The following is a 21,672-nucleotide window of genomic DNA, read 5'->3' on the forward strand; positions in this document are numbered from 1 at the left end:
GTATCCGCAGGTACCAGGGTATGTATCAATGCGCGGTCCATTCGGATATTGAAAGGGGGGAAAGATACTAGCCACCATGGTCTAGAATTGATCTCCTTTCCCAAAAGCACCTTCATCGAACCCTTGCAACAATTGTAATCGTTGGAATGTTGATGCCACTGAAATCCATTCTCCCAAAGCTGTCTCATTTCTGACAGGTCCACAATTGTCCTGATGACTAGGCCATAGCTGATTTGCCACCTAATGCTTTGCGCTCTTTCCGTGTGCGCGCGCTCAATGCGCGGAAGGAGGCCTCGTCACCAAAACCTTGGAACATTGAGCCCGGGCCACCGCCATGAGAAGTGTCATCGGGTCGGAGTCCCTCGCCATTAAGGGTCGTCTGCCACAGTGTTCGGATCGAAGAGTTCCATTCTTCGAGTGCGCGAAGGCGCTCAGTATCGCTAGAACTTGCCACAGTCACAGTCCCATTCTCTTGGTCAATCTTCGCGTCGAGCTTCTTGTCGAGAATGAGGAAACTCAAAATCTCCATCACCTCCGGTACGGCGATCTTGATGTGCTTGGATATGAATTGCAGGGAGAATCGGGTGTAAGGAGCAATCAGCTTGAGCACTGCCTTGGTTCGCATGTTGCGGCTGACCTCGTCGATATTCTCGGCAATAAAGGGATCGGCTAGCACATCGGGATGCTGAGTAAGAACATCTTCGTATGCATGGATATCATCGCGCTGAAAAGCGTCCACCAGATCAGTCATAGCCGATATACGAGGATCATTTTTATAAGGTTTGGTCTCTTGCGAATCGAAGGGGTTGATGTCAGACTTCATCAGCATCGTTGTGAGCACCAAGTACTTCAGGACCTGAATTCGTTGCATAGATCCTGCCTCATCGTAATTTCGGAATGATTCGAAGAAATCACTCTGCGCTTCTTCCCAATTCTCTTCACTCATATGCATTTTACCTCCACATTCCCGAATGATACCCATGATCTTTGGATGGGGAACTGCTGATCGCACTCGCAGAGCCCGCTGATATAGAGCCTTGAGGCGCTTATTATTTTTCATCTCGGCGTACATTTGGATCTCAAGCGCGAATAGTTCAAGTAGGTAAGTGCCTTTACTTGTATCATCTGAACCATCTTCACGCTGGCATGCTCGGTGCAGTTCGCGCACCTTCTTGCTCAATTGCGAAAATTCCTTCCGCTCGAGCCATAAGCGAGCCAGTTTGATGTTTGTCTTCAGCCATAAGCGTTCGTTATTGGTATTCTGGAAAGAGTCGAGTGTCAAAGAGTAGAATTCCTCCATGCACTGATATGCCTGGGTATCGTCCGAGCCCTTCTCGATATAGTCGAGCATATTATTGATGGATTTTTCGGAGTAATTGCGAGTGACGGCGGATTTGACGTATGTAAGGAGTTCTCGGTAGTGCTCAACGGCATCACTATATCGACCCAGTTTGAACTCAATTTTGATAGCCTGTTTCAATCCTTTGAATCCCCTGTGAAAGCCACAAGTCAACAATTTCATCCAAGAGAGTCAAAGCTATGTCACGACACATATCTCACGTACCAATCACTTTTGTCCTGTTCTAAAGCTGGTACACCCAAGAACTCATCCACCGCCTCTTCAGGATTATCCACCTTCATTTGCTTCGCATTGTAGTATTTATTTTCGATACCGATATCGCCCTCCTCATCATCGTCATCGTCTTCGTATTCAAAGTCATAGCTGCGAACGCATCAGTTCCCCGCCCTGGAAAGCCTCGAGGGCGATGGAAGGGGACTCACTCCTCGTCCCCGGAATCTTGCATGAAATCATCGTCGTCAGACATGTTTGGCGTATAAGATAGTAAGACAAGTGGAGAGGTGTCAAGTAGAAATATTGATTATGTATAAGTCTGAGTGTTGGGTGTTTGGAGAGTGGAAGGGGTGGATTGTTTGTGTGTCGTGGGGGAGTTGGAAGTTGGAGAAGCTTTGAAGTGGAAGGAGCGAGGCTCCGCGACTTCCCCGCCAACCGAATTGCCCTTCAAGGCACTTCAAGTTTTAACTCGAATAGTCCTACATTATGAATATATATTCTATAATAATCAACATTTCATATACTATATATTCGAATTATTGCACATCTCTAACATAACCTGACAACGGATTCAACAGTTCTAATCTTCACCCACTTTGTTAGCCCATGTGTACCCGCATCTACGAGTCTGAGACATTGAACGGCTCCTGTCTATTCCTGTCCTACGATCTACTGCGGAGTGTCTACGGAGTATACACTTGACCATTTGTTGCAAATGTACCGTCTGCCACTTTCTAGTCCTCTGCACTGCACTGCGCTCATTCAAACTGCTCTTTCTTACGTACTAGTCTCCTGAGCCCAGCAGTAAATTGTAAATTCAACAAAAAGTCGCCCCTAATCGATCTGCGCAAGGAGTACAACTCCCACTCACAACCACATCAAGCTTGAAAAACAGCACCGACCCCTCTGAGCAACATCAAGCTTACAGTATCCAGGCAATGGTGAACAGGGAGGAGTCTGCAGCCGAGCAAGAGTGGACCAGAAGGGGGAAAGTACCTTATTCGCCGATCCCTTTCAGGGCGCGATGTCATCGACTTCGGGCAGTGCTGGATTCCTCCTCTCCCCAACTCCTCCTCTGCCAACCGCATTCCTCACACGACTTCTATTACTTGGAAAGAAGGCTCGCGTATGAGATACTTTATTTGATTTAACCTCATTCCACTTGAACTCCGTCTATTCGCGCAATCCTCACCATCTATAATTCGCAATGGAGCTATGCGGTCGTCAGAAGGTGGTTCAGCGCAAGATGGTGCTGCTGTTAGTCGATCACACTGAATCTATCTCGTCGCCTTAGGAAATCATCTCTTCTAATTTATATTCCTGACAGCGGTGACGGTGCCTGCGGCAAGACTTCGGCCCTGAACGTGTTTACAAGAGGGTGCGCAATCTCCAATCTCCAATCTCCCATCTCCCAGCCCCCTCATCTCCCCCCCCCCCGAGCTTCCCCTCCAAAGAGAACATGTGGGAGGTGCAGATGAAAAGGGGGCCAATCCTGATTAAACTCAGCTAATTGTTTTGACTCAATCAGGTTCTTCCCAACAGTCTAGTATGAATAATTCCATCAATTGCTTTCTATAGTCACGAGTCAATACTGACACCATCACCTGTACTACACAGTGAACCCACCGTTTTTGGTACGCGCTTACCCGATCATTGAAAGAAAGCAATTTGTCGCTAACATCCTCGTTTTTAGAAAACTACGTTCACGGTATGATATTCGATTCGATTCACCGGCGCTTCTACTGCACACCTCGAGACTAATGCGCGACCAGATATCTTCGTCGACAATGTACATATGGAACTTTCGCTATGGGATACCGCTGGTCAGGAGGAATTTGACCGTCTGCGCGCGTTATCCTATGAAGACACGCATGTTTTAATGCTCTGCTTCAGCGTAAGTGCCAGCTGATTGTCTCGAAAGCATGCCGACGCCTACTAGGGCTTGGCTGGTGGGGATAGAACTGATCATCTTGGTACAGGTTGATAGCCCTGATTCGTTCGAGAATGTTGGATCGAAATGGATTGCGGAGATCAATGAGAATTGCCCCGGTGTGCGGGTCGTTTTAACTGCTCTCAAGTGTGATCTGCGGAAGGATGACGAAGAGAATGATAACCCAGATGCGATCTCATTCGAGCAGGGACTCGCAAAAGCTAAAGAGATTGGCGCAGTCAAGTACTTGGGTATGTTCTTCGCGCAGCTAGTAGCCATGGATTGTGTCACTAACAATCTCGAAAGAATGCTCTGCGGTCCAAAACCGTGGTATCAGGGAAAGCTTCTATGAGGCTGCTAAGGTTGCGCTGGAAGTGAAGCCTGCTGGATCTAAGGGATCTAATTCATCCTGCGTGATACTTTAACCTCATTTCCCAACCTTACTTTTGACGTGTGAACGAGCCATGCGCTTTCATCGATTCCCGGTGGTTGATTTCTCCTGACCCTTTCCCCTTCCACTTGTCCCCTGTCTCTTTCATATCCTCATCCTCATCTTTTTTCCTTTTCTCCTCTTCTCCTCTTTTTCTTGATTCCCCTTTGCATTGACGTTGACAATTCCCTGATTTGTGACACTTATTCTTCTTATACCTGACTGCGAACGGTTTGGACAACCACCATTCTAGTCTTTTGCATGGCCCCGTCTGTTGTCGGAGCATTTCAGCGAGGTTGGCTATTTACTTTTCTTCTATACACTACTTAATTATATTCCAGCTGATTCTTCGCTTGGTATTAGCCATTGGCAATCGGTAATCGGCATTTCGTAAAAGTTATCATCGTATATCCTACACTCCACATGAATCTACTTGAAGTAGGATACTTGAAATGTGTATTTAGTGCTGCAATCTCATAACTGCAGACATGTTCATTGATCATTCCAAAAATGTCAGAAATGCCCGATCCTGACTCCTTCCAAGATTCCAGATGAACCACTAGTTTGGCAAACTAGAAGAACAAAATCAAGTCTACTCTCTCAAAAGATCCTCCTCATTAACAGAATAAACCTCCTCAATCTTTTCCCCTGACGCACCCTCCCCACAAGCAAAATCCTGATTAATCCTCTTAATAAATCCATCCACAAACCCACTCGCAACCTCATCAATACCGACACCCGACACCCCCAACCCTTCTAAACTAGTTGCCTCTTTCCCTTCTAGCCCACACGCAACAATCTGCTTGAAATACCACATAGGATCTTGCGTAACATTCAACCCAACGCCAAAACTACTAATATTCCTCCGTAAATGGACACCGACGGCTGTTATCTTTCTCGGCGCAGAATCTCTTGAGTTGTTACCGTTCACCCACACTCCGGGGTCCTCCGTAACGAATCCATTTACTCCGTACTCTTTCAAGAGGTCGATGACACTGTTCTCTAGAACACGGATATGACATCTTGGTGTGAGACCTAGTCGTTTCAAGTCCAGAATCGTGTAGGCGACCATCTGACCCGGTCCGTGGTACGTCGTTTGTCCGCCACGGAGAGTGGGGTGATACTCTGCTTTTGGTGGCTCGCCATTTGGACCCGGGGTCAGGATTGAACGAATTGGTTCGAGGGCTGGTGGGAGGGAGAGGTTTCGTAAGTCTGGGGTTTGCTGAGCGGTATTTGAAGGTGGGAGGTCGCGACGACCTGTTGTGTAGACGGGGTTTGGGGAGAAGGTGATGATTGTTGGGTCTGGCGGAGGTGGATTTGCTTTTGCGGTGAGATTGTTTGTTTGCGCCGTCTCTTGGGAGGAAATTGAGCCTGGTGAGGCGAGTTTTTTATGCGTGAGGAAGCGGGTCGTGAGGGCTTGTTGGAGGGCGGAAACTCGAGAAAAGGGTGTTGTGTTTGGGAGGTGGAGGTGGGCGAGCCTCATTTTGGTGGTAGATTGATTTGGAGTATATGAAGAGGTTTCTTTTATGCAAATTGATCTGTTTTGTAGTTCATTGCCGGTGATGGCTGATGGTTAAGTCTTTTCCGAGGAATTGGGAGGTCAATCATTTGCGGAGAAGCTGGAAGCTCCGGCGCTCCGACCTTTCACAGTGGACACCCGCTGCCACAATTCAACTTTTATGCCGGAAATCTGCAAACTGTTATATACTTTAATATACTGAAGCCAGATAGACTGAGTGTTTATTCAGAGACCTAATTGTTTCATTTTTCGTAGCCTGTGGATTCCAGAGTGACTTTCGATATTTACTATTCGTACACCCGCGCAGTAAGTGTTATCCAGACCAATACTACAAGGTTCTTAGCTATCAAGATGCAATAAGCTGGATGATTTTATAGAGTCCTGGTGAAAAACAATTCAAGTTAGAACTTGAACAGAGCAGCAGATATCACTGTTAAATTCGTGTTTCATCGCAATCACCAATCATTTTCGAAAAGATTCTACTAAATACCGTAAAAGTAGCTTGCGCATACTGATTATACGCCATTGACCAGCCCAGCCTGTCCCTGTTCCCGAGGAAGCAAGACCCAGTCTCGAACACCACCCTTCCAATCCGCAATGCGACCCTCTCGTACCTGCACTGTGACCACACGGACGTCACTGTCGATTGACATGCTGGGCCGTCTTTGACTTGGATTCTCACGTTGCTGCTGACCGAACAGACTGATCTCCTCCTCCTCAAAAGTGTTGTTCTCCAGATGTCTCTCCTTACACCACTGCTCTTCGGGAGAACCAGGCTCTAAGAAACGGGCTTCGCCGGTAATAGTGGTAGAGATACTGGACAGTGCGCTTGTGTTCAGGTTGAGAAGCAGACTGGCGAGGGACGAACGGCTTGCTGCAGGTGGAGGTGAGCCCTCACGACCATCGGGATTGGGTGCCCGAGTAGGTGGACGATGCGAGACCCAATCGTGGACTAGAAGGGAGATACGCGGGTTGGAAAGAAGATGGTTTGTCTTCCGCGATGCGGGGTTGGTGGTCATGATGATGGTTGGATACGGATCATAGGGAGTAGAAGGAAGATAGGTATAGGACATCAGAGAAATATGAGGGGTGAGGTTATCACATGTTGCCAGATGAAGCTGATTCGAATTAGTGATGGATTGACTTGAGATCAAAAGTACAGAGGTTTGGGGCAATTTGAGGTCGGGGCAGTCTTACGAAACGGGAATTCTTCAGGCATGCGACTACCTCGGAAGGGAGGGAATCGGCCTCATGGGGGTGAGTAGTGGTGGCCGAGGCCTCGTAGGATAGAGGAGGGTTCAGAGAGTCAGTCATGGCGAAGGACGAGCAGATCGACTGGAACACGCGCAGTTGGACAGTTGCAGCTGAGCAGCAAGTGGGATAATCGATCTGCCAGGCGGTGAGGGTTGGTTCATCTCGGGTATCGACGTCATTTGGGTTTGCCGGCCGAACAAGGTCGATTTGGGTATTTAATTGTTATATATGTAGATTCGAATTCTTAAACTACTACTCTATGTCTAAGTCCAGTATAGACATATCTTTAAAAAATATATACAGCTTGATATCTGCATGCTTCAGCTACCTACATACTGTAGTACAGCAATTGAGCAGACTCCAGTCTGGCTCGTTTCGTAAATGTGGAGCAAACTGGAGTTGGTATCGTCATGATGGCGAGACAGCTGACGATCATCCGAGTACGGCAGTACGGAGAAAGAGAAATCGCCGATGTTCGCGTACTATGTGTTGTAGTAAATGGAATACTGTATACTCATAAGAATAAAACTGAATGCAATACATACACTATACTATTGATTTAACTAATTACTAGTATACTAGTGGTAACTAAACTAAAATAATACAAGTCAAGAGTACATAGTGGAGGAATAGAAGAACGCTGACTGGCTTGATGCAGTAACTCCTCAAGCTTACCTTTCCCCGCACTTCTCACTCCAAATCAATTCGCTGCTCATCGTCAGCAACGTGGAGCTTCTTCAGCGACGCACTTCCTGTACTCAAAATTGTGCTCTAACTACTTTCCTCCACTTTCCAAATCGACATTTCCTCCGGATTCCCCTTTGCACACGCACTCCGGGGTAGTGTTTCCCCCCCTAGTTGACGAATACCTGCGAAAAAGGACGACCTTTCCACTCTTGCATTTCCTCAACCTCCGCTCATCCCTGTCCTTTTTCCCCTCTTCTTGTCCAATCCGCCTTTTCTCCTTTCCTTCCTCATTCCGTCCGATCTCCGCTTCTTCTTCATTTCTCTTCTCTTTTCTCTTTATACCCTACTACCCTATTCGACACGGTCCTTTCCTCTACACCCCTTCGCTCCGTGATCGCCATTTCCATCCCTTCCTTAATTATCTCGGGACAACGCAACCGTGTCCATCTGTTTATTGGAAGAAATTGTGTTTTCCTAAGTTTACACCTCATATCCTCCCTCACCCTATCCAAGCCACAAGATGCTGGCCCCCCGTTTGATCCGCTCGGCAACCTCGCTGGTGCGGCCTTTCAGCTCATCGGCTGTGGCATTTCGTGCCCCGTCCATTCGTGACGTGACGGCCAACTCGGCCGAGGAATTCAATAGCCGGCAGAAGGAGTTCCGCGAGAACCTCGAACAGGCTCGCAAGAGAAAGGAGCAGCAAGAGAGTCAGTCTGTCGATGCTTCTATTACTTCCCCTCCCCGTGAGTCTGTTCCCACTGCTCCGCGTGTGAGCAATGCGAGCAGCTATGATCAAATTCGTCCTGCTTTTGACGCAGCTGAAGCTCTTGATAATAAGGCACTGGGCTCACTGTCAACCCATCGTTATTTAGGAGATGAATATCAAGCGGACCCCAATAGCAAGCGTGGTCCCTTATCCTCGCTCATCTACGGTACCAAGGAGGGCCAGCACTTCGATAAAGATATTGAGCGTTCCTTCTCGCAGGTACTTGCCCGTGGCAAGTACGTTCATTCGATTGTCTTCCACGACGTGAAGCCCGACAAGGTCGACGAGTATGTGGATCTAGTGGGCCAGTGGTACCCCCGCATGGCTGGCACCGAGGAGAATAAGGTCAACTTGGTGGGCAGCTGGCGGACACAAGTTGGCGATAATGACACCTTCAGTAAATTTCACCTCCCTTTGAGCTAGTCATACAACGTGTGTATGTGTTTGTGTGTACTGACCCTTGAATCCGTTGAACAGTCCACATCTGGGAATACCAGCGCTACGAAGGTTATCACACCTCTCTGCACAACATCTCGCAGCACCCCAAATTCCCCGAGTTTGACCGCAAGCTCAAGAGTTTGATCAAGAGTAAGAAGACATCACTGATGCAGGAGTTCTCATTCTGGCCCACCACTCCTCCTCGTCGACTGGGAGGACTGTTTGAGCTCCGATCGTATACACTGCACCCGGGTAACCTTTTGGAATGGGAGACCCACTGGCGCCGGGGTCTCACAGCGCGTCGAGAGGTGATGGAAGGCGTGGGAGCATGGTTCGTTCAAATTGGTGACCTCAACACGGTACATCATCTGTGGCAGTATGCCAACTTGGAGGAGCGTAAGATTCGCCGTGAGCAGTCGTGGGGAGTTGAAGGATGGGCAGAGACCGTTCACAAGACCGTTCCCCTCATTCAGACCATGCAAAGCCGGATTCTCGTCCCGATGCCGTGGAGCCCTGTCGGTTAAAAATGAAGAGGGGCGCGAAAAAAGACAGGCGTCTCCAGCGCATTTCCCCGCTATTCCAGAAAGGTCTGGCCGCAGGTGGCCAAGCTGCAGATTCGTGAATCCCATTGATGGATGCTTTACCCTTCAGCCCTATACTATCACTCTCTCTTTCTGGTATGGAGAGGAAGTATGTATGTCGCTTGTCCTTTTTTTTCCTTGTTCTCTTTCGCCAGGTGGATCCTAGTTCGCCGATTATTCTTGTATGATGTATCTAGGCATGGCGTATCCTATCCAACTTAGTTCTCCCCCCCCAATTTGCAAATCATTTTTGCATGATGACCAGTCTTTCGGTATTCACCGTCCCTGAAACTAACCGATTTGAGGGGCCTCGGGTAACCCCTCGTCTCTTGCAGGGTCGATCTCTATCCTGTGATGTTTCTTATTGGTGTCCCTCCGAGGTCATCTTGACACGACGACAATGTTGTATGTTGCACGTGGGGATACCAGCTGGCCAAAGGCTCGTATAGGGTTGGCGATAGACTGATAGACTGGTTGAAGTAAACTCAATATCTCCTTTCCATAAGTATGCGATGAGGTATAAACAATCATCATAGACAATACTATAGAAGGCTGCTATACCTGAATAGTATGTACAGTGTAGCAGTGTACGACTAGGCAACCAAAAGACCAACTCATCATCGACTCCATAAAGAACAACAATAAATGCGCCACTTGCATCGTGCCGATCTCGACGTCGGACCCATTTCTTTTCTTTTGGCTCTGCTCTGCTTTGCTTTTCCCGGTCTTCGCGCCGTCCCCCAAGCGGGGCCTGTTTAATTTGTTTGACCCTTTCTCTTTTTTCCCTTTTACCCTCTGGACTTTGACCCATCCACGAGTTTACGACCATTCTGCTTTCTACTTTCTTTTGTCTCTTCCTTTTTTCTCTCTTCTTTTTTCATAACCCCCTCTCCCATCTTATCCTCCCATTCACTTCCTTCGACCTCATCTTGAATTCTTGAATTCTTCAGCCAACCTCCCCTTCCCGCGCGTCGACACCGCCGAGCCTAAAGTATCCACGTCAACCCCAACCATATATGCGGTGAAAAAAAAAATAAAAATAAAAATAAAAGGTTAAACCAAAACAAAGAACAATAAAGCCCGAGAATACCTTCGAATCGTTCCCCCCCCCCCGAGTGTCTTTGGATAAAGTTCCAGACGAGAGTCGCGCAGTATGGTGTACATTCGTCAACATCATCTCCCCAATTTGCGCAATTATCGCTATGCGGGTATCGATCATTCGCTCGTTAGTCGGTACATCCTGAAACCTTTCTATAACAAATGTGTTATTGGCTGCTTCCCTATGGGCATGGCGTGAGTAATACCTACCCTTGCTTTGAGCTCTGGCGAGGTTAGCAGAAGTTCTGGAAAGCTTGCATTGGAAGCTTTTTTTTTTCTTCTTCGGAGCTTGGCTACCTTCGTCAGAGCTGGAGCTCTCCCCTTCATTTCCTATTCTGCTGTTTTTCCCTTTCTTCTTTCTTTCCTTCTTTCTTTCTTCCTTGCTTTGGCGAGAAGAATGGAATGAAATAGAAGCTGGTCGTTGAATTGTTACTGACGACTTTGTCTGCTTTTCTTTTCGGCGCATGCGATAGTCCCAATGCCGTAAGTACTGTCCCCGTATTCGACTTTTCTCACGTTTCAGAAAGTTCTCATGAGCTTTCTCTGCGATGCTCGAAGCGTTGCGTCCATTGATTTAAATGAATTTCATTGACTTGATGATACTGCTAGATTACTCTGACTGGTTTCATGTTCGTGGTCATTAATTTTATCACTGTTATGTGGTACAATCCCAACCTGGACCAGGATTGTCCGCCATGGGTATATGCCAGCTGTGCTCTTGGTCTATTTCTTTACCAGACGTTTGATGCCGTGGATGGAATGCAGGCGTATGTATTTAATCTTGCTGCTGTGTTGAGGGTGAATGCTAACATTCGTATAGACGAAGAACGAGACAAAGTGGTCCGCTGGGAGAGCTTTTTGATCACAGTATGTTCTTTTCCTACGGCGAACAGAATGATGAAAGAAGAATTGATTGATCTAATTAATTCTAGGTGTCGATGCTTGCAACACTGGTCTGGGTGTTCTGATCTTTGCGGCCGCTATGAATCTCGGTCAATCATGGATGACATTTTTGAGTCTCTTTGGCTGTAAGTCTTGTCCAGCTGGGCCCTGTCTGACGCAATTAGTCTAATATAAACAGCAACCATGACCTTCTACGTCCAAACCTGGGATGAATATTACACTCAGGTCCTCACGCTTGGCGTTGTTTCCGGTCCAGTAGAAGGCATTCTCACCCTCTGCACTGTCTACGCTTTCACAGCCTATATGGGCGGTGGTAGCTTCTGGCACCGACCTATGCTCGAGACTTTGGGCGTTTCAAAGCCGAGCTTCATCTCACAACAGGTTTATGAGATGCCCTTTACGCAGTGGTACCTGGTGTACGGTGCGTTGATGCTCTTCTTTGCGACAGGATCCAGTATTCTGCACGTTATGCAGGTCCGCCGTCAGCGTGGTCAAGACCCTGTTGCACCCTTGTATGGCCTGCTGCCTTTGGTAGCGATCTGGACGCTCGTCCCGGCGTACTTGTACCTGAACCCTGCCGTTTTGGAGAACTACACCATCCCCTTTGGGTTGTTCGTTGGCTTGATCAATGCCTATTCCGTCGGGCGCATGATTGTCGGACACTTGGTGCAGTCTGGTTTCCCATACCACAATATTCTGCTATACCCTTTGGCCCTAGGTGTGATCGATAGCGCTGGTTCTGTTCTCGGCCTTTGGCACCCGGTTCTTGGCTCTAGTGTCGGTCAAGTGGCGTTTGTTTTTGTGTGTCTTGGTCTGGCCGTTGGTGTTTATGGTAGCTTCGTGGTATGTTCTCGTCCCTCTGCACACTGCTTGACAAAGAGCATTTTTATTGACCCATTCCAGTTTGACGTTATCACCACCATCTGCGACTATATCGATATCTGGTGCTTGACTATCAAGTATCCGTACGTGGAAGAAACCGAACACAAGGACGGCGCTGCGGTGAAGGCCCAGGTAGAGGGTACATCGAAGAAGGCGCAATAGAGCGTGCGGCGAAAACAATGGCCAACAAAACTGATTGGTGGGTGAGTTCCGGTTCGTTGGTGATAGACAGTTCAACCTCGATCATCACGAATCGAAGACCAAGCTTCAGTTCCGACGATTCGCAAAAGGTGGGGACGGATCGAGAATGTTCGATGAGTTGCTCGTTTTATTTTGGGGAAATGTGGAGGGCAAAAAAGAATAATGTGGGCGGACCTAATGATTTGATTTCAGCCAGTACATAAGTTTTTATTTGTTTTCGACACCGGTAGTTCCGCGTGATAGAATATGAGAGTAATGTGTTATGTGTGCAGTCATGGTAGTTGTTATCCAAAGTACGGAGTAGAGAATGAAGTAACTCGAGTAAGACGTCGAGTGACTGCTTACCTCGAATGTCCAGCAGAACTGCGGAATCAATTCGGGCGGTGAGTCAGCTATCCAGCTTGGCGGTGTGATTGGCGGAAACACCCCCTCGCGCCTGCCCCATTTAGGTAGTCAAGCGAGGGCACAAACCCTAAGAGAACCGCGCCGCCCCCCCCCGAGACAAATCCCTTCAAACTCATTCCCGCTACATTCGACTAACACAAGGCCATCGCCATCAGCGCCATTCATCAACCTTCTCGCTGATCATACATCGTCAAGATGGTAAGCCCTCGCCCTGCTGCCGAACCACCCTACATCCCTATCCGATTCGATTCAAACCGCACCGTGGCCCTTCTGTTTTGTGGCCTGCGTCGAAATGCACAACCTCATCGACCAAAAAAACTCTGTTGCTGACGAGTCATCCTCTAGGTTCTCGCTGTCGATCTCCTCAACCCCACGCCTCAGGCTGAGGCCCGCAAGCACAAGCTTAAGGTATGCACAACCTCCGAACATGAAAGGAAATGAAGAAAGGGGGATGAAAAGCCTCGAAAGTTGTGATGGATGTGGATGTGGACCGAGAGAGAAGGTTGGAAGGTGGACACGAGACCTCCGCAAGCATCCCTCGAGCAACACTTCGCAACCACTACAACTTGAAGACAGGCGATAAATTGGAATCATGGGATATATTATACATGAATCGACTTCGATGAAAGGAAATGCTGACTGGGTTCTTCACCATTTAGACCCTTGTGCCCCAGCCCCGCTCCTTCTTCATGGACGTCAAGTGCCCCGGCTGCTTCACCATCACCACCGTCTTCTCTCACGCTCAGACCGTCGTCATCTGTGCCGGCTGCTCCACCGTCCTGTGCCAGCCCACTGGTGGCAAGGCCCGTCTGACTGAGGGCTGCTCCTTCCGCCGGAAGTAAACGAGACGCGCAAATGAAATTTCTTTTTTATTGTCTTGTTGAAACGCAGAGGAAATAGCATGGAGCAATCTGGGATGAAAATACCACTCCTCTTTGGGTTCGGTTATTAAATGGGGACCGCCGGCTTTTCAAAATGTCACATACAACAATTACCCTTTTTTCTCTCTCTTCCTCTCTTCCCTCCTATATCTTCCTACTCGCTTTTTTCACGGGATGATACGCCTTTTCCGTTCAACTTCTTCTTCCAGACAATGTCTTTGGTTCGAAAGTTTTGAGGATGTTGGTTGAGGTTGAAGTTGTGGAATGGAAAATGTGCAAAATGATATGATACGAACCATACCACTTTTTTTATCTTCCCTGAAAACAAAAAAATAATTGAAATGTGACGTTCTGAAACCCGTCTCTTTCGTCCAATTTGCTCCTTACATCTATTTTCTCTGTGATGATTTGATAGTCACAGCGTCTTCTTCCAATCTTTCTGCTTATTTGAGATCTATTTTCATCGTTTATTCTTTTATTGCTTCCACCGCGATTGATGACAGATAGAAGATGGAATGACTCGCCCTGTCCTTCTCTGGCCATGGCCACCAAAAGCATTCGACAAAAAAAGCAGCTCGCAGCATCCAGCTCAGGGAGTTCCGGATATCTGACGCAAGGTACATTATTGTGCCTATTTGTTCTTGTTTATGTTTTTGATTTTTCCTGTACTTTGCATTTATGTATAATGGGTTCTCTGCTCAATTTGAGTTGTTGATATCCGACCTCCTCTAGACCGCGTAGATCTGTATTCCGCGTAGTTGTACAAGTCATCATCGTTCTCACATCGGACTATTGACAAAATAGAACTGTAGTCAATCTATTCTACATGAATCGTTTCAGGCCCTAGTGAAATTCGGGTCCATGACGTAGAACATCAAGCTTCGTCCACACAGCCCACTATGTACCACAACTGTCAAAGCTGTACGTTGCCGCATCCCTCCTCACTGCTTCCAGGGCTAAGATAACGTTCGCATAGATGGGATGTCCTCATAATAGACTTCATCATTGCCCCCTCTCCCCACTGGACGTGCGTTTCCGTCCCCACCCCGGCAAGACGGCTACGTAACAGCGCAGCGGCTCCCTACGATCTTACCCAGGAACAGATCAAAACATGATGATGTCATGCGCGATGGAAAAGTAGGGTCTACTATGTTTCCCTTGTGTTCAGAGTGCAATTGAAAGATTTCCAGTGGATTTGTATTGTCGGGTATTAGTATCCATGTTAGTAGTTTCGCTATGCACTTCAAGTGATAGGGAACGAGTATTCGAATCGTAGTATATATTAGAGATTTGAGTATTATTGCTTCTCGAATTAAGGTTTACATGTTTAGATATTTATGTAAGATGTATAGTTTACCATGAATTTTGGCCTCAACATTGGAAGTTGGATATGTAAATGTTGTTTGTGATCATCAAGTAAAAGCTGAAAGGGTCATGGAAGTGAATGATCGTAACAGTAAACACTGAGGAAAACGAGAGGATATGAGCAAAATAAAAAAGAAATCCGACAAAAAATAGTTCATAAATCCATCTCATCCAAACTCTTCAAGCGCGAACACGCTCACCCGATTCATCCTGCAAAAAGAAAGAAAACAAAATGCCCCCATTCGTCGTCGATATGATAGACCTTAGGAACTGATAGGTTTAATATCGACCAGTTCCTGTACCTTCTGTTTGATGTCAGGTCCGAAGTCAGCCGGGGGAGCACCGCCGCTCATCATGGCGGACACGGTTGGGTCTGGTTTTGTGATGAGGAGCTGGGTGAAGGTGTTACGTCCAACGACTTCAACTAAAGCCTCATGGGCCGTCTTGTCTCCAGAGGCGTATTTGGAGCGGTCAATGGCCTTGAGCTGATTGTGGGTGTTGCGGATGAAGTCGTAGGTAAAGAACAGATTGGGGTTTGGTGTTGGGGGCTGGCACTCAGGGTGAGCATCGAATGCGCTGTTCCGAGAATGAGCATGATTTCTAAGATATAATGGTATGTGTTTTTAGGTAGTTTCAGGATTGTGGTGAGGGGTTTTGGGTTTGGAAGAGAAGAAAGTAACCACATACTCGATCAAAGCCTGCATTCTGGCGTCGAGATCTTCGAGATCGAACTTTTCGGCCATGGTGTTGGTGTTGGTACGTTAATGTGTTTGGAGGTGGAATTGAAGAAGAGTTGTTGATGTCATAAAATGCGAGTTGGTTTTATAGAAAAGAACCTTTTTTGTTTAGGAAGGTACCTGCCCGACCCGCTTTCCACCGATAAGCTGGCTTATCGAGTCGCAGTTTCCCGTTCGGGACTCCGTTCTTTCCCTTCTTTGAAGATTTGCTGGTCGCTCTTTTCCCTTCTTCCTGCTCTTTTGCCGCCTCTTTCCTTCTCTTCTTTCTTATTTCTTGTCTCTTCTCTCTTTCTTTTTCCAATTCAATCAGATCAAAGCGTTCCTCTAGCAAACATGGCGCTCAATCCATCCACGACTACGCGGCAGCCACTCAAATTGCTCATGCTGCACGGCTACACACAATCCGGCTCTCTCTTTCACGCCAAAAGTCGCGCCCTTACCAAGCATATTCAAAAGGCCCTACCCCTACACGATGTCATGACAAGCTATCCTACCGCTCCACTCCGTCTGAAACCGAGCGATATCCCGGGGTACGAGCCCTCCGACGCCGGAGTACCGGACGAAGACATCGAGGCATATGGCTGGTGGCGCCGTTCGAATAGCGCAAACCCACCACTCTATACAGGCATTGACGAGGGACTTGCGGCAGTCGCGAAGGTTCTCCGCGAAGAGGGGCCATTTGATGGCGTGATTGGGTTTTCGCAGGGTGCTGCGCTGGCGGCTATGGTGGCGGGGTTACTTGAGCCGGGACGGAAAGAGGTCTTTGCTCAATTCGCAGAGGATGAAGTTGAAGGTGCGGCAGGAATACCATTCCCCAGTGCCTTTGAATCATCATCGGGCTTTCAGCATCCGCCGTTAAAATTCGCGCTCTGTTATAGTGGGTTCCGGGCTCCTGGGCCAAGGTATCGTGGCTTTTATGACAACCCGCCTATTCAGACTCCGGTATTGCATGTTTTGGGCTCATTGGATGCCGTTGTGGAGGAGAGTCGGAGTCGGGCTTTGATTGATGCTTGTGCTGGTAAGCCTGAAAAGGATGGTCTAGTTATTTGGCATCCTGGTGGCCACTTTTTACCTAGTCAACGGCCCTACTTGGATGCTGCTGTGCGATTCATTCGGGAGCAATTGGAGAAGGATGCGGCTGGGGTAAAAGAGGAAGAGGAAGATGTCAACGACATGGACGTTCCATTTTAGATAAAACGTTGGGGCTAGAATCTTGTATATAAAGAGGGATCTGTCGTCTGATATTACCTACTAGAAGACTAGATAGTATAGTTAGTTACCTATCGCGTTATACATAGACTAAATAGCGATTACAATCATTTCAGATCATCCGACACAGACACAATAAACACAATAGTGCACATCTTCATAGAGGTCTACCGGCGAATTATTTTACACACGGAGGCAAACGTTCCACATCTCATCCATTCCAAATTCACTTAACGGGCCTTGGTCTCCTTGCCGCGAGTCGGCAGGATGCGAGCCATCATCTCTTCCTTGGTAATCAAGTGATCGATCCGCTCGAGAAGGCCCAACAGGCTCTTCATATCACTGCTCCACTCGTTGAGAACATCATCAGCATCACGAGGCTTGGCAAAGTTGACCAGACGGGCAGGTCGGTCAATCTTCGCATAAATGGTCTTCAATGTGACCAACTCGCTAATGTATTTCTCTGTCTCCTCCTCAGTCAGGTCTAGTAGCTGGGTCAAACGGCCCATCTGAATCCGAGTATAGTACTTAGCGACCACCCGCACATTATGCTCGATGACTCGCTTCCGCAGGTCTTGCCATCTGCGGTTAGCCTGGTTCTCGGATGACTGTTGTGTCTGGGCATCGAAAACGTCGGTGCTACACAGGTGAGGTCCGAATTGCTCTGCAACCATGGGCCAGCGCATCAACTCGGGGATAGTGAAAAGCTTGATCAATCGAGCCTCCTCGGGGACTTGTGACAACCGGGTGTCTTGTTGAATGCGGTGAAGCAAATCTGACTGCTCGTTGTCATAGGGAGACAGGACAATATAGTAAACGATGCGCGCAAGAGACTTTGAATAAAATTAGTCATTGATTTCGATACATAGCTTTCGAGAGCCTGATTAATTGACTTACTGCGCGAAGATGCTCGGGGTTGTTCTCAACAGCCTCAGTATCCAGAACTTCTCGGTAGTGCTTGCAAACATCCAGATACTTGTAGTCGTGATTGGCAAGAGTGATCTGTTGGTCGTAGTAGCGGAGCTTAAGGTCGGTCACATCATCATCTACTTCCATGGGGGCTTCGTCCGGTCCTCGAGTCTTCTCTTGCTCCTCCGCCTGCTGCTTCAGCTTCTCGATCTCCTCAGCGGACTTCTTCGGTTTGCGGTTGAAATAGCGCTTGTTAATCTTGCGGATGAGAATCGAGGCCTGGGTCCAGTCTCCGCGCTCGATGCACAAAGATACCTGCTCCAGGATGAATTCAGTCTTCTCACGTCGGGTCATCGATCCGAACGTCTCCACCTGCAGCTCACAAAGAATGTCTGCAGCTGCGGTGAGATCACCTTGCGACTTCTTGATATGCGAGAGGATACGGGTTACACGGGCTCGCTCAACTTCGACGAAGATCTAGATCGTATATGTTAGTCCTGGAGTGCCATACGTAGCCGGTGGAGACATCTGAATTTACCTTTCCTTCGGTCACTGTTCGCAAAGTCTCGATAACAGAGAGCTTGACATCCAGATTCGGAGTCTCGTCGAGAAACTTCATCACCTGCTGCACCATCCTCGTTGTGGCCTGCTTGAGCTGGGCATGTTTCTTAGATAGAAGGAGCACTTGGTCGTTGAGGAGAGCCCAGTCGCCAGCATTCTTGCTGATGGTGACGATGGCAATTAGGAGGCGGGATGTGGTAGCGAGATCGGAGGCCTAAATAGGGAGATGTGATGATTAGTACGGGATTTGGGGGAAAGATGAAGACGGAGATCACACCTGTCGTGATTGCTTTTCCAATACAAGCAGCTTATCGATCGCACCCTGAACATCAGTCTGATGGTAAAGCATTTGAGTCAGTAATTTTATCAGCCAGGATGACGCAGATGGGTTGTTTCCGCACCTTCGCAAGGGCCTCAGCTTCTGGGATGAGCTTGTCGGCGTCCTTGGTGAAGTCCTTCTCGGGCTTCAACAAAGCGTCGGACATGATGGCGGTTGTAGGTAAGGTTCTTCGATTGAATTTGACACTGCCTATGAAGTCGAATAGGATCCACAATTAAATTAATGATGCAATGACGGGGCAATGCGTGTGAACGAGACAGAAAGATGGTGGTGATGACGGAGCTCTGGAGCGCCCTGTGGCCGCGAGCTGGAAGCTCCGCCTCACGTGATGCGGTCAACAGGCCAGTCCGGCAACACTCTTCTGTCTCCAGTCTAAGATGTCTACAGATTAAAGTATACATACTATAAATTCCTGCTACTTTGCAAGAGAAATATAATCATATCGACATGCAAATAACGCTCCAAAGTGATATTTTAGAACCATTGGCGAACACCCAAAATGGTTTGCTTAGTCTCGGAGGTCTCCTCGCAATGTCTATTTGGAAATATTCCCAGAACGGGATGCATTTAACATCGCTCTGTTTGATGTATGTACAAAATAGTAACTCGATAGATGACTATCAGCTTGTACAGTAGAAACGACCATCAACCAAGAAAAATAGGTGTTAAACTACCAACTGGTCAATGCTTACTCATCTGTCATTGCTGCAAAATCACGCAATTCTGCCCTAGTCCCCTTTAGGCCATATAGTTGTATAGAAAAATTTCCGCCGCAAGCACAAACCCACTCGGTCGAGAGTCATCAATTTGAAAATATTCTGAATTTGCGGAAATTCTGTATCTTTTGATATCCCTGCAATATCCTGCATCGAAATCTAACAATTCAGTTGGTCTGAGATACTCAATCCAATTGAAATTGCAGCATTCCTGATTGAACCCCGGCTTCTTATCAGCTACCTTATCTCCAATCGCGAGGGGTCTTTTACTCAGTCCGGAGTAATTTCTCTTTCTCCGCGGAATTATCGTCGTACCGCGTGTTGAGTCAATCATTTCGCTGGGGTTTATATCTCTTATATATTCCCGTGTGATCCAGGACTTATATTTGGACAGTGTTGGTTTGATCAATCAACTCCGCATTGAACTTGATATTGAAAGCAGATTGCTTGGAGGGGCAGTCCGCAATTGGCGGCCAAACGACAGAATGAAGGATGCTCTAAATGGCTCTGGACAGCCAGTCCCTTTAATGACCGCATGGAATACTGAGTCGCAAGTTCACTTGATTGTCGGGGCTAATCCCCTTGCAGCTGCAAGATGTACAAAGAGTCTCGACGCCGGCGCCACTCCCATTCTTATTGCGCCGGAGACAACAGACCTGCATTTCACCTTATCAGACTATATAACGAAAGGATCTGTACAATGGGTTCGGCGCGAGTTTCAGGATAGTGATTTGACTACGTTGGGAAGAGAAGAAGTAGACCGGGTGGTGGACATGGTCTTTGTCACTTTGGGTGGCAAGAATCCTTTGAGTGAGTTTTCTGCTGCGTACTTAAGAAATAACACAAATCTAACGATATATAAATAAGGCCCGCAGATCTCGAAAATGTGTCGTCGCCTCAGAATCCCCGTGAACGTTTCTGACGCCCCGGAACTCTGCTCATTTACCCTCCTTTCTACCTATTCTGATGGACCGCTTCATATTGGAATTACAACGTCAGGTCGTGGATGCAAACTTGCATCAAGGCTTCGCCGGGAAATTGGAGCTTTCCTGCCTGCAAATCTTGGTTCTGCCATTGACCGACTAGGTGCCGTGCGTCGGCGATTGTGGGAAGAAGATAATGGAGCAGGGTTGGGCGAAGCAACTCTGGAGGGAGACGATGATGACGCTGCCGGTCAAACTCACCACTTCAATGCTTTGGTTACTGAAGGTGATGTTGCTGCTGCTAAGACGAGGCGGACACGCTGGCTCTCGCAAATTTGCGAATACTGGCCACTGCGCAAACTCGTCACTATCACCGATTCCGATATTGACGCCATTCTTCAAGCGTATACCAGTAGCAGAAGCGATATCGATAACATTGATATTACCAATGGCTTCCATGCACTATCTAAAAAGGGGAAGATTGTTCTCGCTGGTTCCGGGCCCGGTCATCCAGACCTGTTGACTCGGGCAACATACAACGCAATCCAAAATGCCGATATCATTCTGGCCGATAAGCTAGTACCAGCTCCAGTTTTGGATTTAATTCCTCGCCGTACAGAAGTTCACATTGCTCGCAAGTTCCCTGGCAATGCTGACCAGGCGCAGGAGGAATTCCTGCAGATGGGTCTTGCTGCTCTTCAAAAAGGCCAGCAAGTGCTGCGACTCAAGCAAGGCGACCCTTACCTCTACGGACGTGGAGCTGAGGAATTCGACTTTTTCCGAGACGAAGGATTTATTCCAACGGTGTTGCCCGGTATCACCAGCGCTATGAGCGCTTCTCTTTTCGCCGATATTCCTGCTACCCATCGGGGTGTCTCTGATCAGGTGCTGGTCTGCACAGGGACGGGCAGGAAAGGTGCCGCCCCCAACCCACCTACTTATGTTCCCACTCAGACTGTTGTCTTTCTGATGGCTCTCCATCGACTTTCTGCTCTCATTGAATCACTCACTGCCTACCCGGCTGAAGATACCGAGCAATCTCGAACCCTGTGGCCAAAAGACACTCCTTGCGCTATTGTCGAACGTGCGTCTTGCCCTGACCAGAGGGTCATTCGCTCTACTTTGGAGAACATTTGCCTGGCCTTTGAAGAGGCAGGTTCTCGGCCACCTGGATTGTTGGTGGTTGGAGCAAGCTGTCACGTTCTGCACAGCCCCCGCGAGGGACAAAAGTGGGTGATCGAAGAAGGTTTTCATGGCCTGGAAGAGCTTCATGGAGAGGTGGAAACAGAACTGAACAAACAACTGGAATGATTGAATATACACTGCATGTTGAGCATGGCATTGGATGGCACGGCGTTACTAGA

The 21,672-nt window shown here is 47.9% G+C and overlaps 11 protein-coding genes across 11 annotated transcripts; 6 read left to right on the top strand and 5 right to left on the bottom strand.

Moving 5' to 3' along the window:
* Positions 1-217: 217 nt before the first annotated feature.
* N7469_005716 (uncharacterized protein) lies at positions 218-1,826 on the bottom strand (the record flags this gene model as incomplete). The annotated part of the gene is made up of 3 exons (XM_056644636.1): positions 218-1,493; positions 1,565-1,723; positions 1,783-1,826. The coding sequence occupies 3 exons, from the start codon at positions 1,824-1,826 to the stop codon at positions 218-220; spliced, it is 1,479 nt and encodes a 492-aa protein (XP_056501450.1).
* A 954-nt stretch (positions 1,827-2,780) lies between these two features.
* Positions 2,781-3,928, top strand: rho3 (Rho family GTPase RHO3; the record flags this gene model as incomplete). The annotated part of the gene is made up of 7 exons (XM_056644637.1): positions 2,781-2,830; positions 2,901-2,951; positions 3,191-3,207; positions 3,267-3,281; positions 3,346-3,467; positions 3,553-3,754; positions 3,810-3,928. 7 exons carry the CDS (start codon positions 2,781-2,783, stop codon positions 3,926-3,928), a joined length of 576 nt encoding a protein of 191 aa, XP_056501451.1.
* Positions 3,929-4,525: 597 nt separating this feature from the next.
* N7469_005718 (lipoyl(octanoyl) transferase LIP2) lies at positions 4,526-5,416 on the bottom strand (the record flags this gene model as incomplete). Its single annotated transcript, XM_056644638.1, has 1 exon — positions 4,526-5,416. The coding sequence occupies one exon, from the start codon at positions 5,414-5,416 to the stop codon at positions 4,526-4,528; it is 891 nt and encodes a 296-aa protein (XP_056501452.1).
* Positions 5,417-5,967: 551 nt separating this feature from the next.
* On the bottom strand, positions 5,968-6,766 carry N7469_005719 (pyridoxamine 5'-phosphate oxidase family protein; the record flags this gene model as incomplete). The annotated part of the gene is made up of 2 exons (XM_056644639.1): positions 5,968-6,570; positions 6,650-6,766. The coding sequence occupies 2 exons, from the start codon at positions 6,764-6,766 to the stop codon at positions 5,968-5,970; spliced, it is 720 nt and encodes a 239-aa protein (XP_056501453.1).
* Positions 6,767-7,913: 1,147 nt separating this feature from the next.
* On the top strand, positions 7,914-9,121 carry N7469_005720 (NIPSNAP family protein; the record flags this gene model as incomplete). Its single annotated transcript, XM_056644640.1, has 2 exons — positions 7,914-8,556; positions 8,637-9,121. The coding sequence occupies 2 exons, from the start codon at positions 7,914-7,916 to the stop codon at positions 9,119-9,121; spliced, it is 1,128 nt and encodes a 375-aa protein (XP_056501454.1).
* Positions 9,122-10,331: 1,210 nt separating this feature from the next.
* Positions 10,332-12,236, top strand: N7469_005721 (aminoalcoholphosphotransferase; the record flags this gene model as incomplete). Its single annotated transcript, XM_056644641.1, has 7 exons — positions 10,332-10,471; positions 10,750-10,759; positions 10,886-11,043; positions 11,097-11,143; positions 11,209-11,304; positions 11,358-12,022; positions 12,083-12,236. The coding sequence occupies 7 exons, from the start codon at positions 10,332-10,334 to the stop codon at positions 12,221-12,223; spliced, it is 1,257 nt and encodes a 418-aa protein (XP_056501455.1). The 3' UTR covers positions 12,224-12,236.
* Positions 12,237-12,787: 551 nt separating this feature from the next.
* N7469_005722 (40S ribosomal protein eS27) lies at positions 12,788-13,748 on the top strand. The gene is made up of 3 exons (XM_056644642.1): positions 12,788-12,865; positions 13,013-13,075; positions 13,327-13,748. Exons 1-3 carry the CDS (start codon positions 12,863-12,865, stop codon positions 13,507-13,509), a joined length of 249 nt encoding a protein of 82 aa, XP_056501456.1. The 5' UTR covers positions 12,788-12,862; the 3' UTR covers positions 13,510-13,748.
* A 1,428-nt stretch (positions 13,749-15,176) lies between these two features.
* On the bottom strand, positions 15,177-15,656 carry N7469_005723 (uncharacterized protein; the record flags this gene model as incomplete). Its single annotated transcript, XM_056644643.1, has 2 exons — positions 15,177-15,513; positions 15,601-15,656. The coding sequence occupies 2 exons, from the start codon at positions 15,654-15,656 to the stop codon at positions 15,177-15,179; spliced, it is 393 nt and encodes a 130-aa protein (XP_056501457.1).
* A 327-nt stretch (positions 15,657-15,983) lies between these two features.
* On the top strand, positions 15,984-16,841 carry N7469_005724 (alpha/beta hydrolase; the record flags this gene model as incomplete). The annotated part of the gene is made up of 1 exon (XM_056644644.1): positions 15,984-16,841. One exon carries the CDS (start codon positions 15,984-15,986, stop codon positions 16,839-16,841), a length of 858 nt encoding a protein of 285 aa, XP_056501458.1.
* Positions 16,842-17,089: 248 nt separating this feature from the next.
* Positions 17,090-18,814, bottom strand: N7469_005725 (proteasome regulatory particle lid subunit RPN5; the record flags this gene model as incomplete). Its single annotated transcript, XM_056644645.1, has 5 exons — positions 17,090-17,692; positions 17,757-18,245; positions 18,307-18,543; positions 18,607-18,663; positions 18,731-18,814. 5 exons carry the CDS (start codon positions 18,812-18,814, stop codon positions 17,090-17,092), a joined length of 1,470 nt encoding a protein of 489 aa, XP_056501459.1.
* A 1,056-nt stretch (positions 18,815-19,870) lies between these two features.
* On the top strand, positions 19,871-21,619 carry N7469_005726 (putative siroheme synthase; the record flags this gene model as incomplete). The annotated part of the gene is made up of 2 exons (XM_056644646.1): positions 19,871-20,195; positions 20,253-21,619. The coding sequence occupies 2 exons, from the start codon at positions 19,871-19,873 to the stop codon at positions 21,617-21,619; spliced, it is 1,692 nt and encodes a 563-aa protein (XP_056501460.1).
* Between the last annotated feature and the right edge of the window lie 53 nt (positions 21,620-21,672).

This window comes from Penicillium citrinum (assembly GCF_028827155.1).
Source record: "Penicillium citrinum strain IBT 23319 chromosome Unknown utg000004l:1.0-2404223.0:1.0-2405248.0, whole genome shotgun sequence".
NCBI lineage: Eukaryota > Fungi > Ascomycota > Eurotiomycetes > Eurotiales > Aspergillaceae > Penicillium > Penicillium citrinum.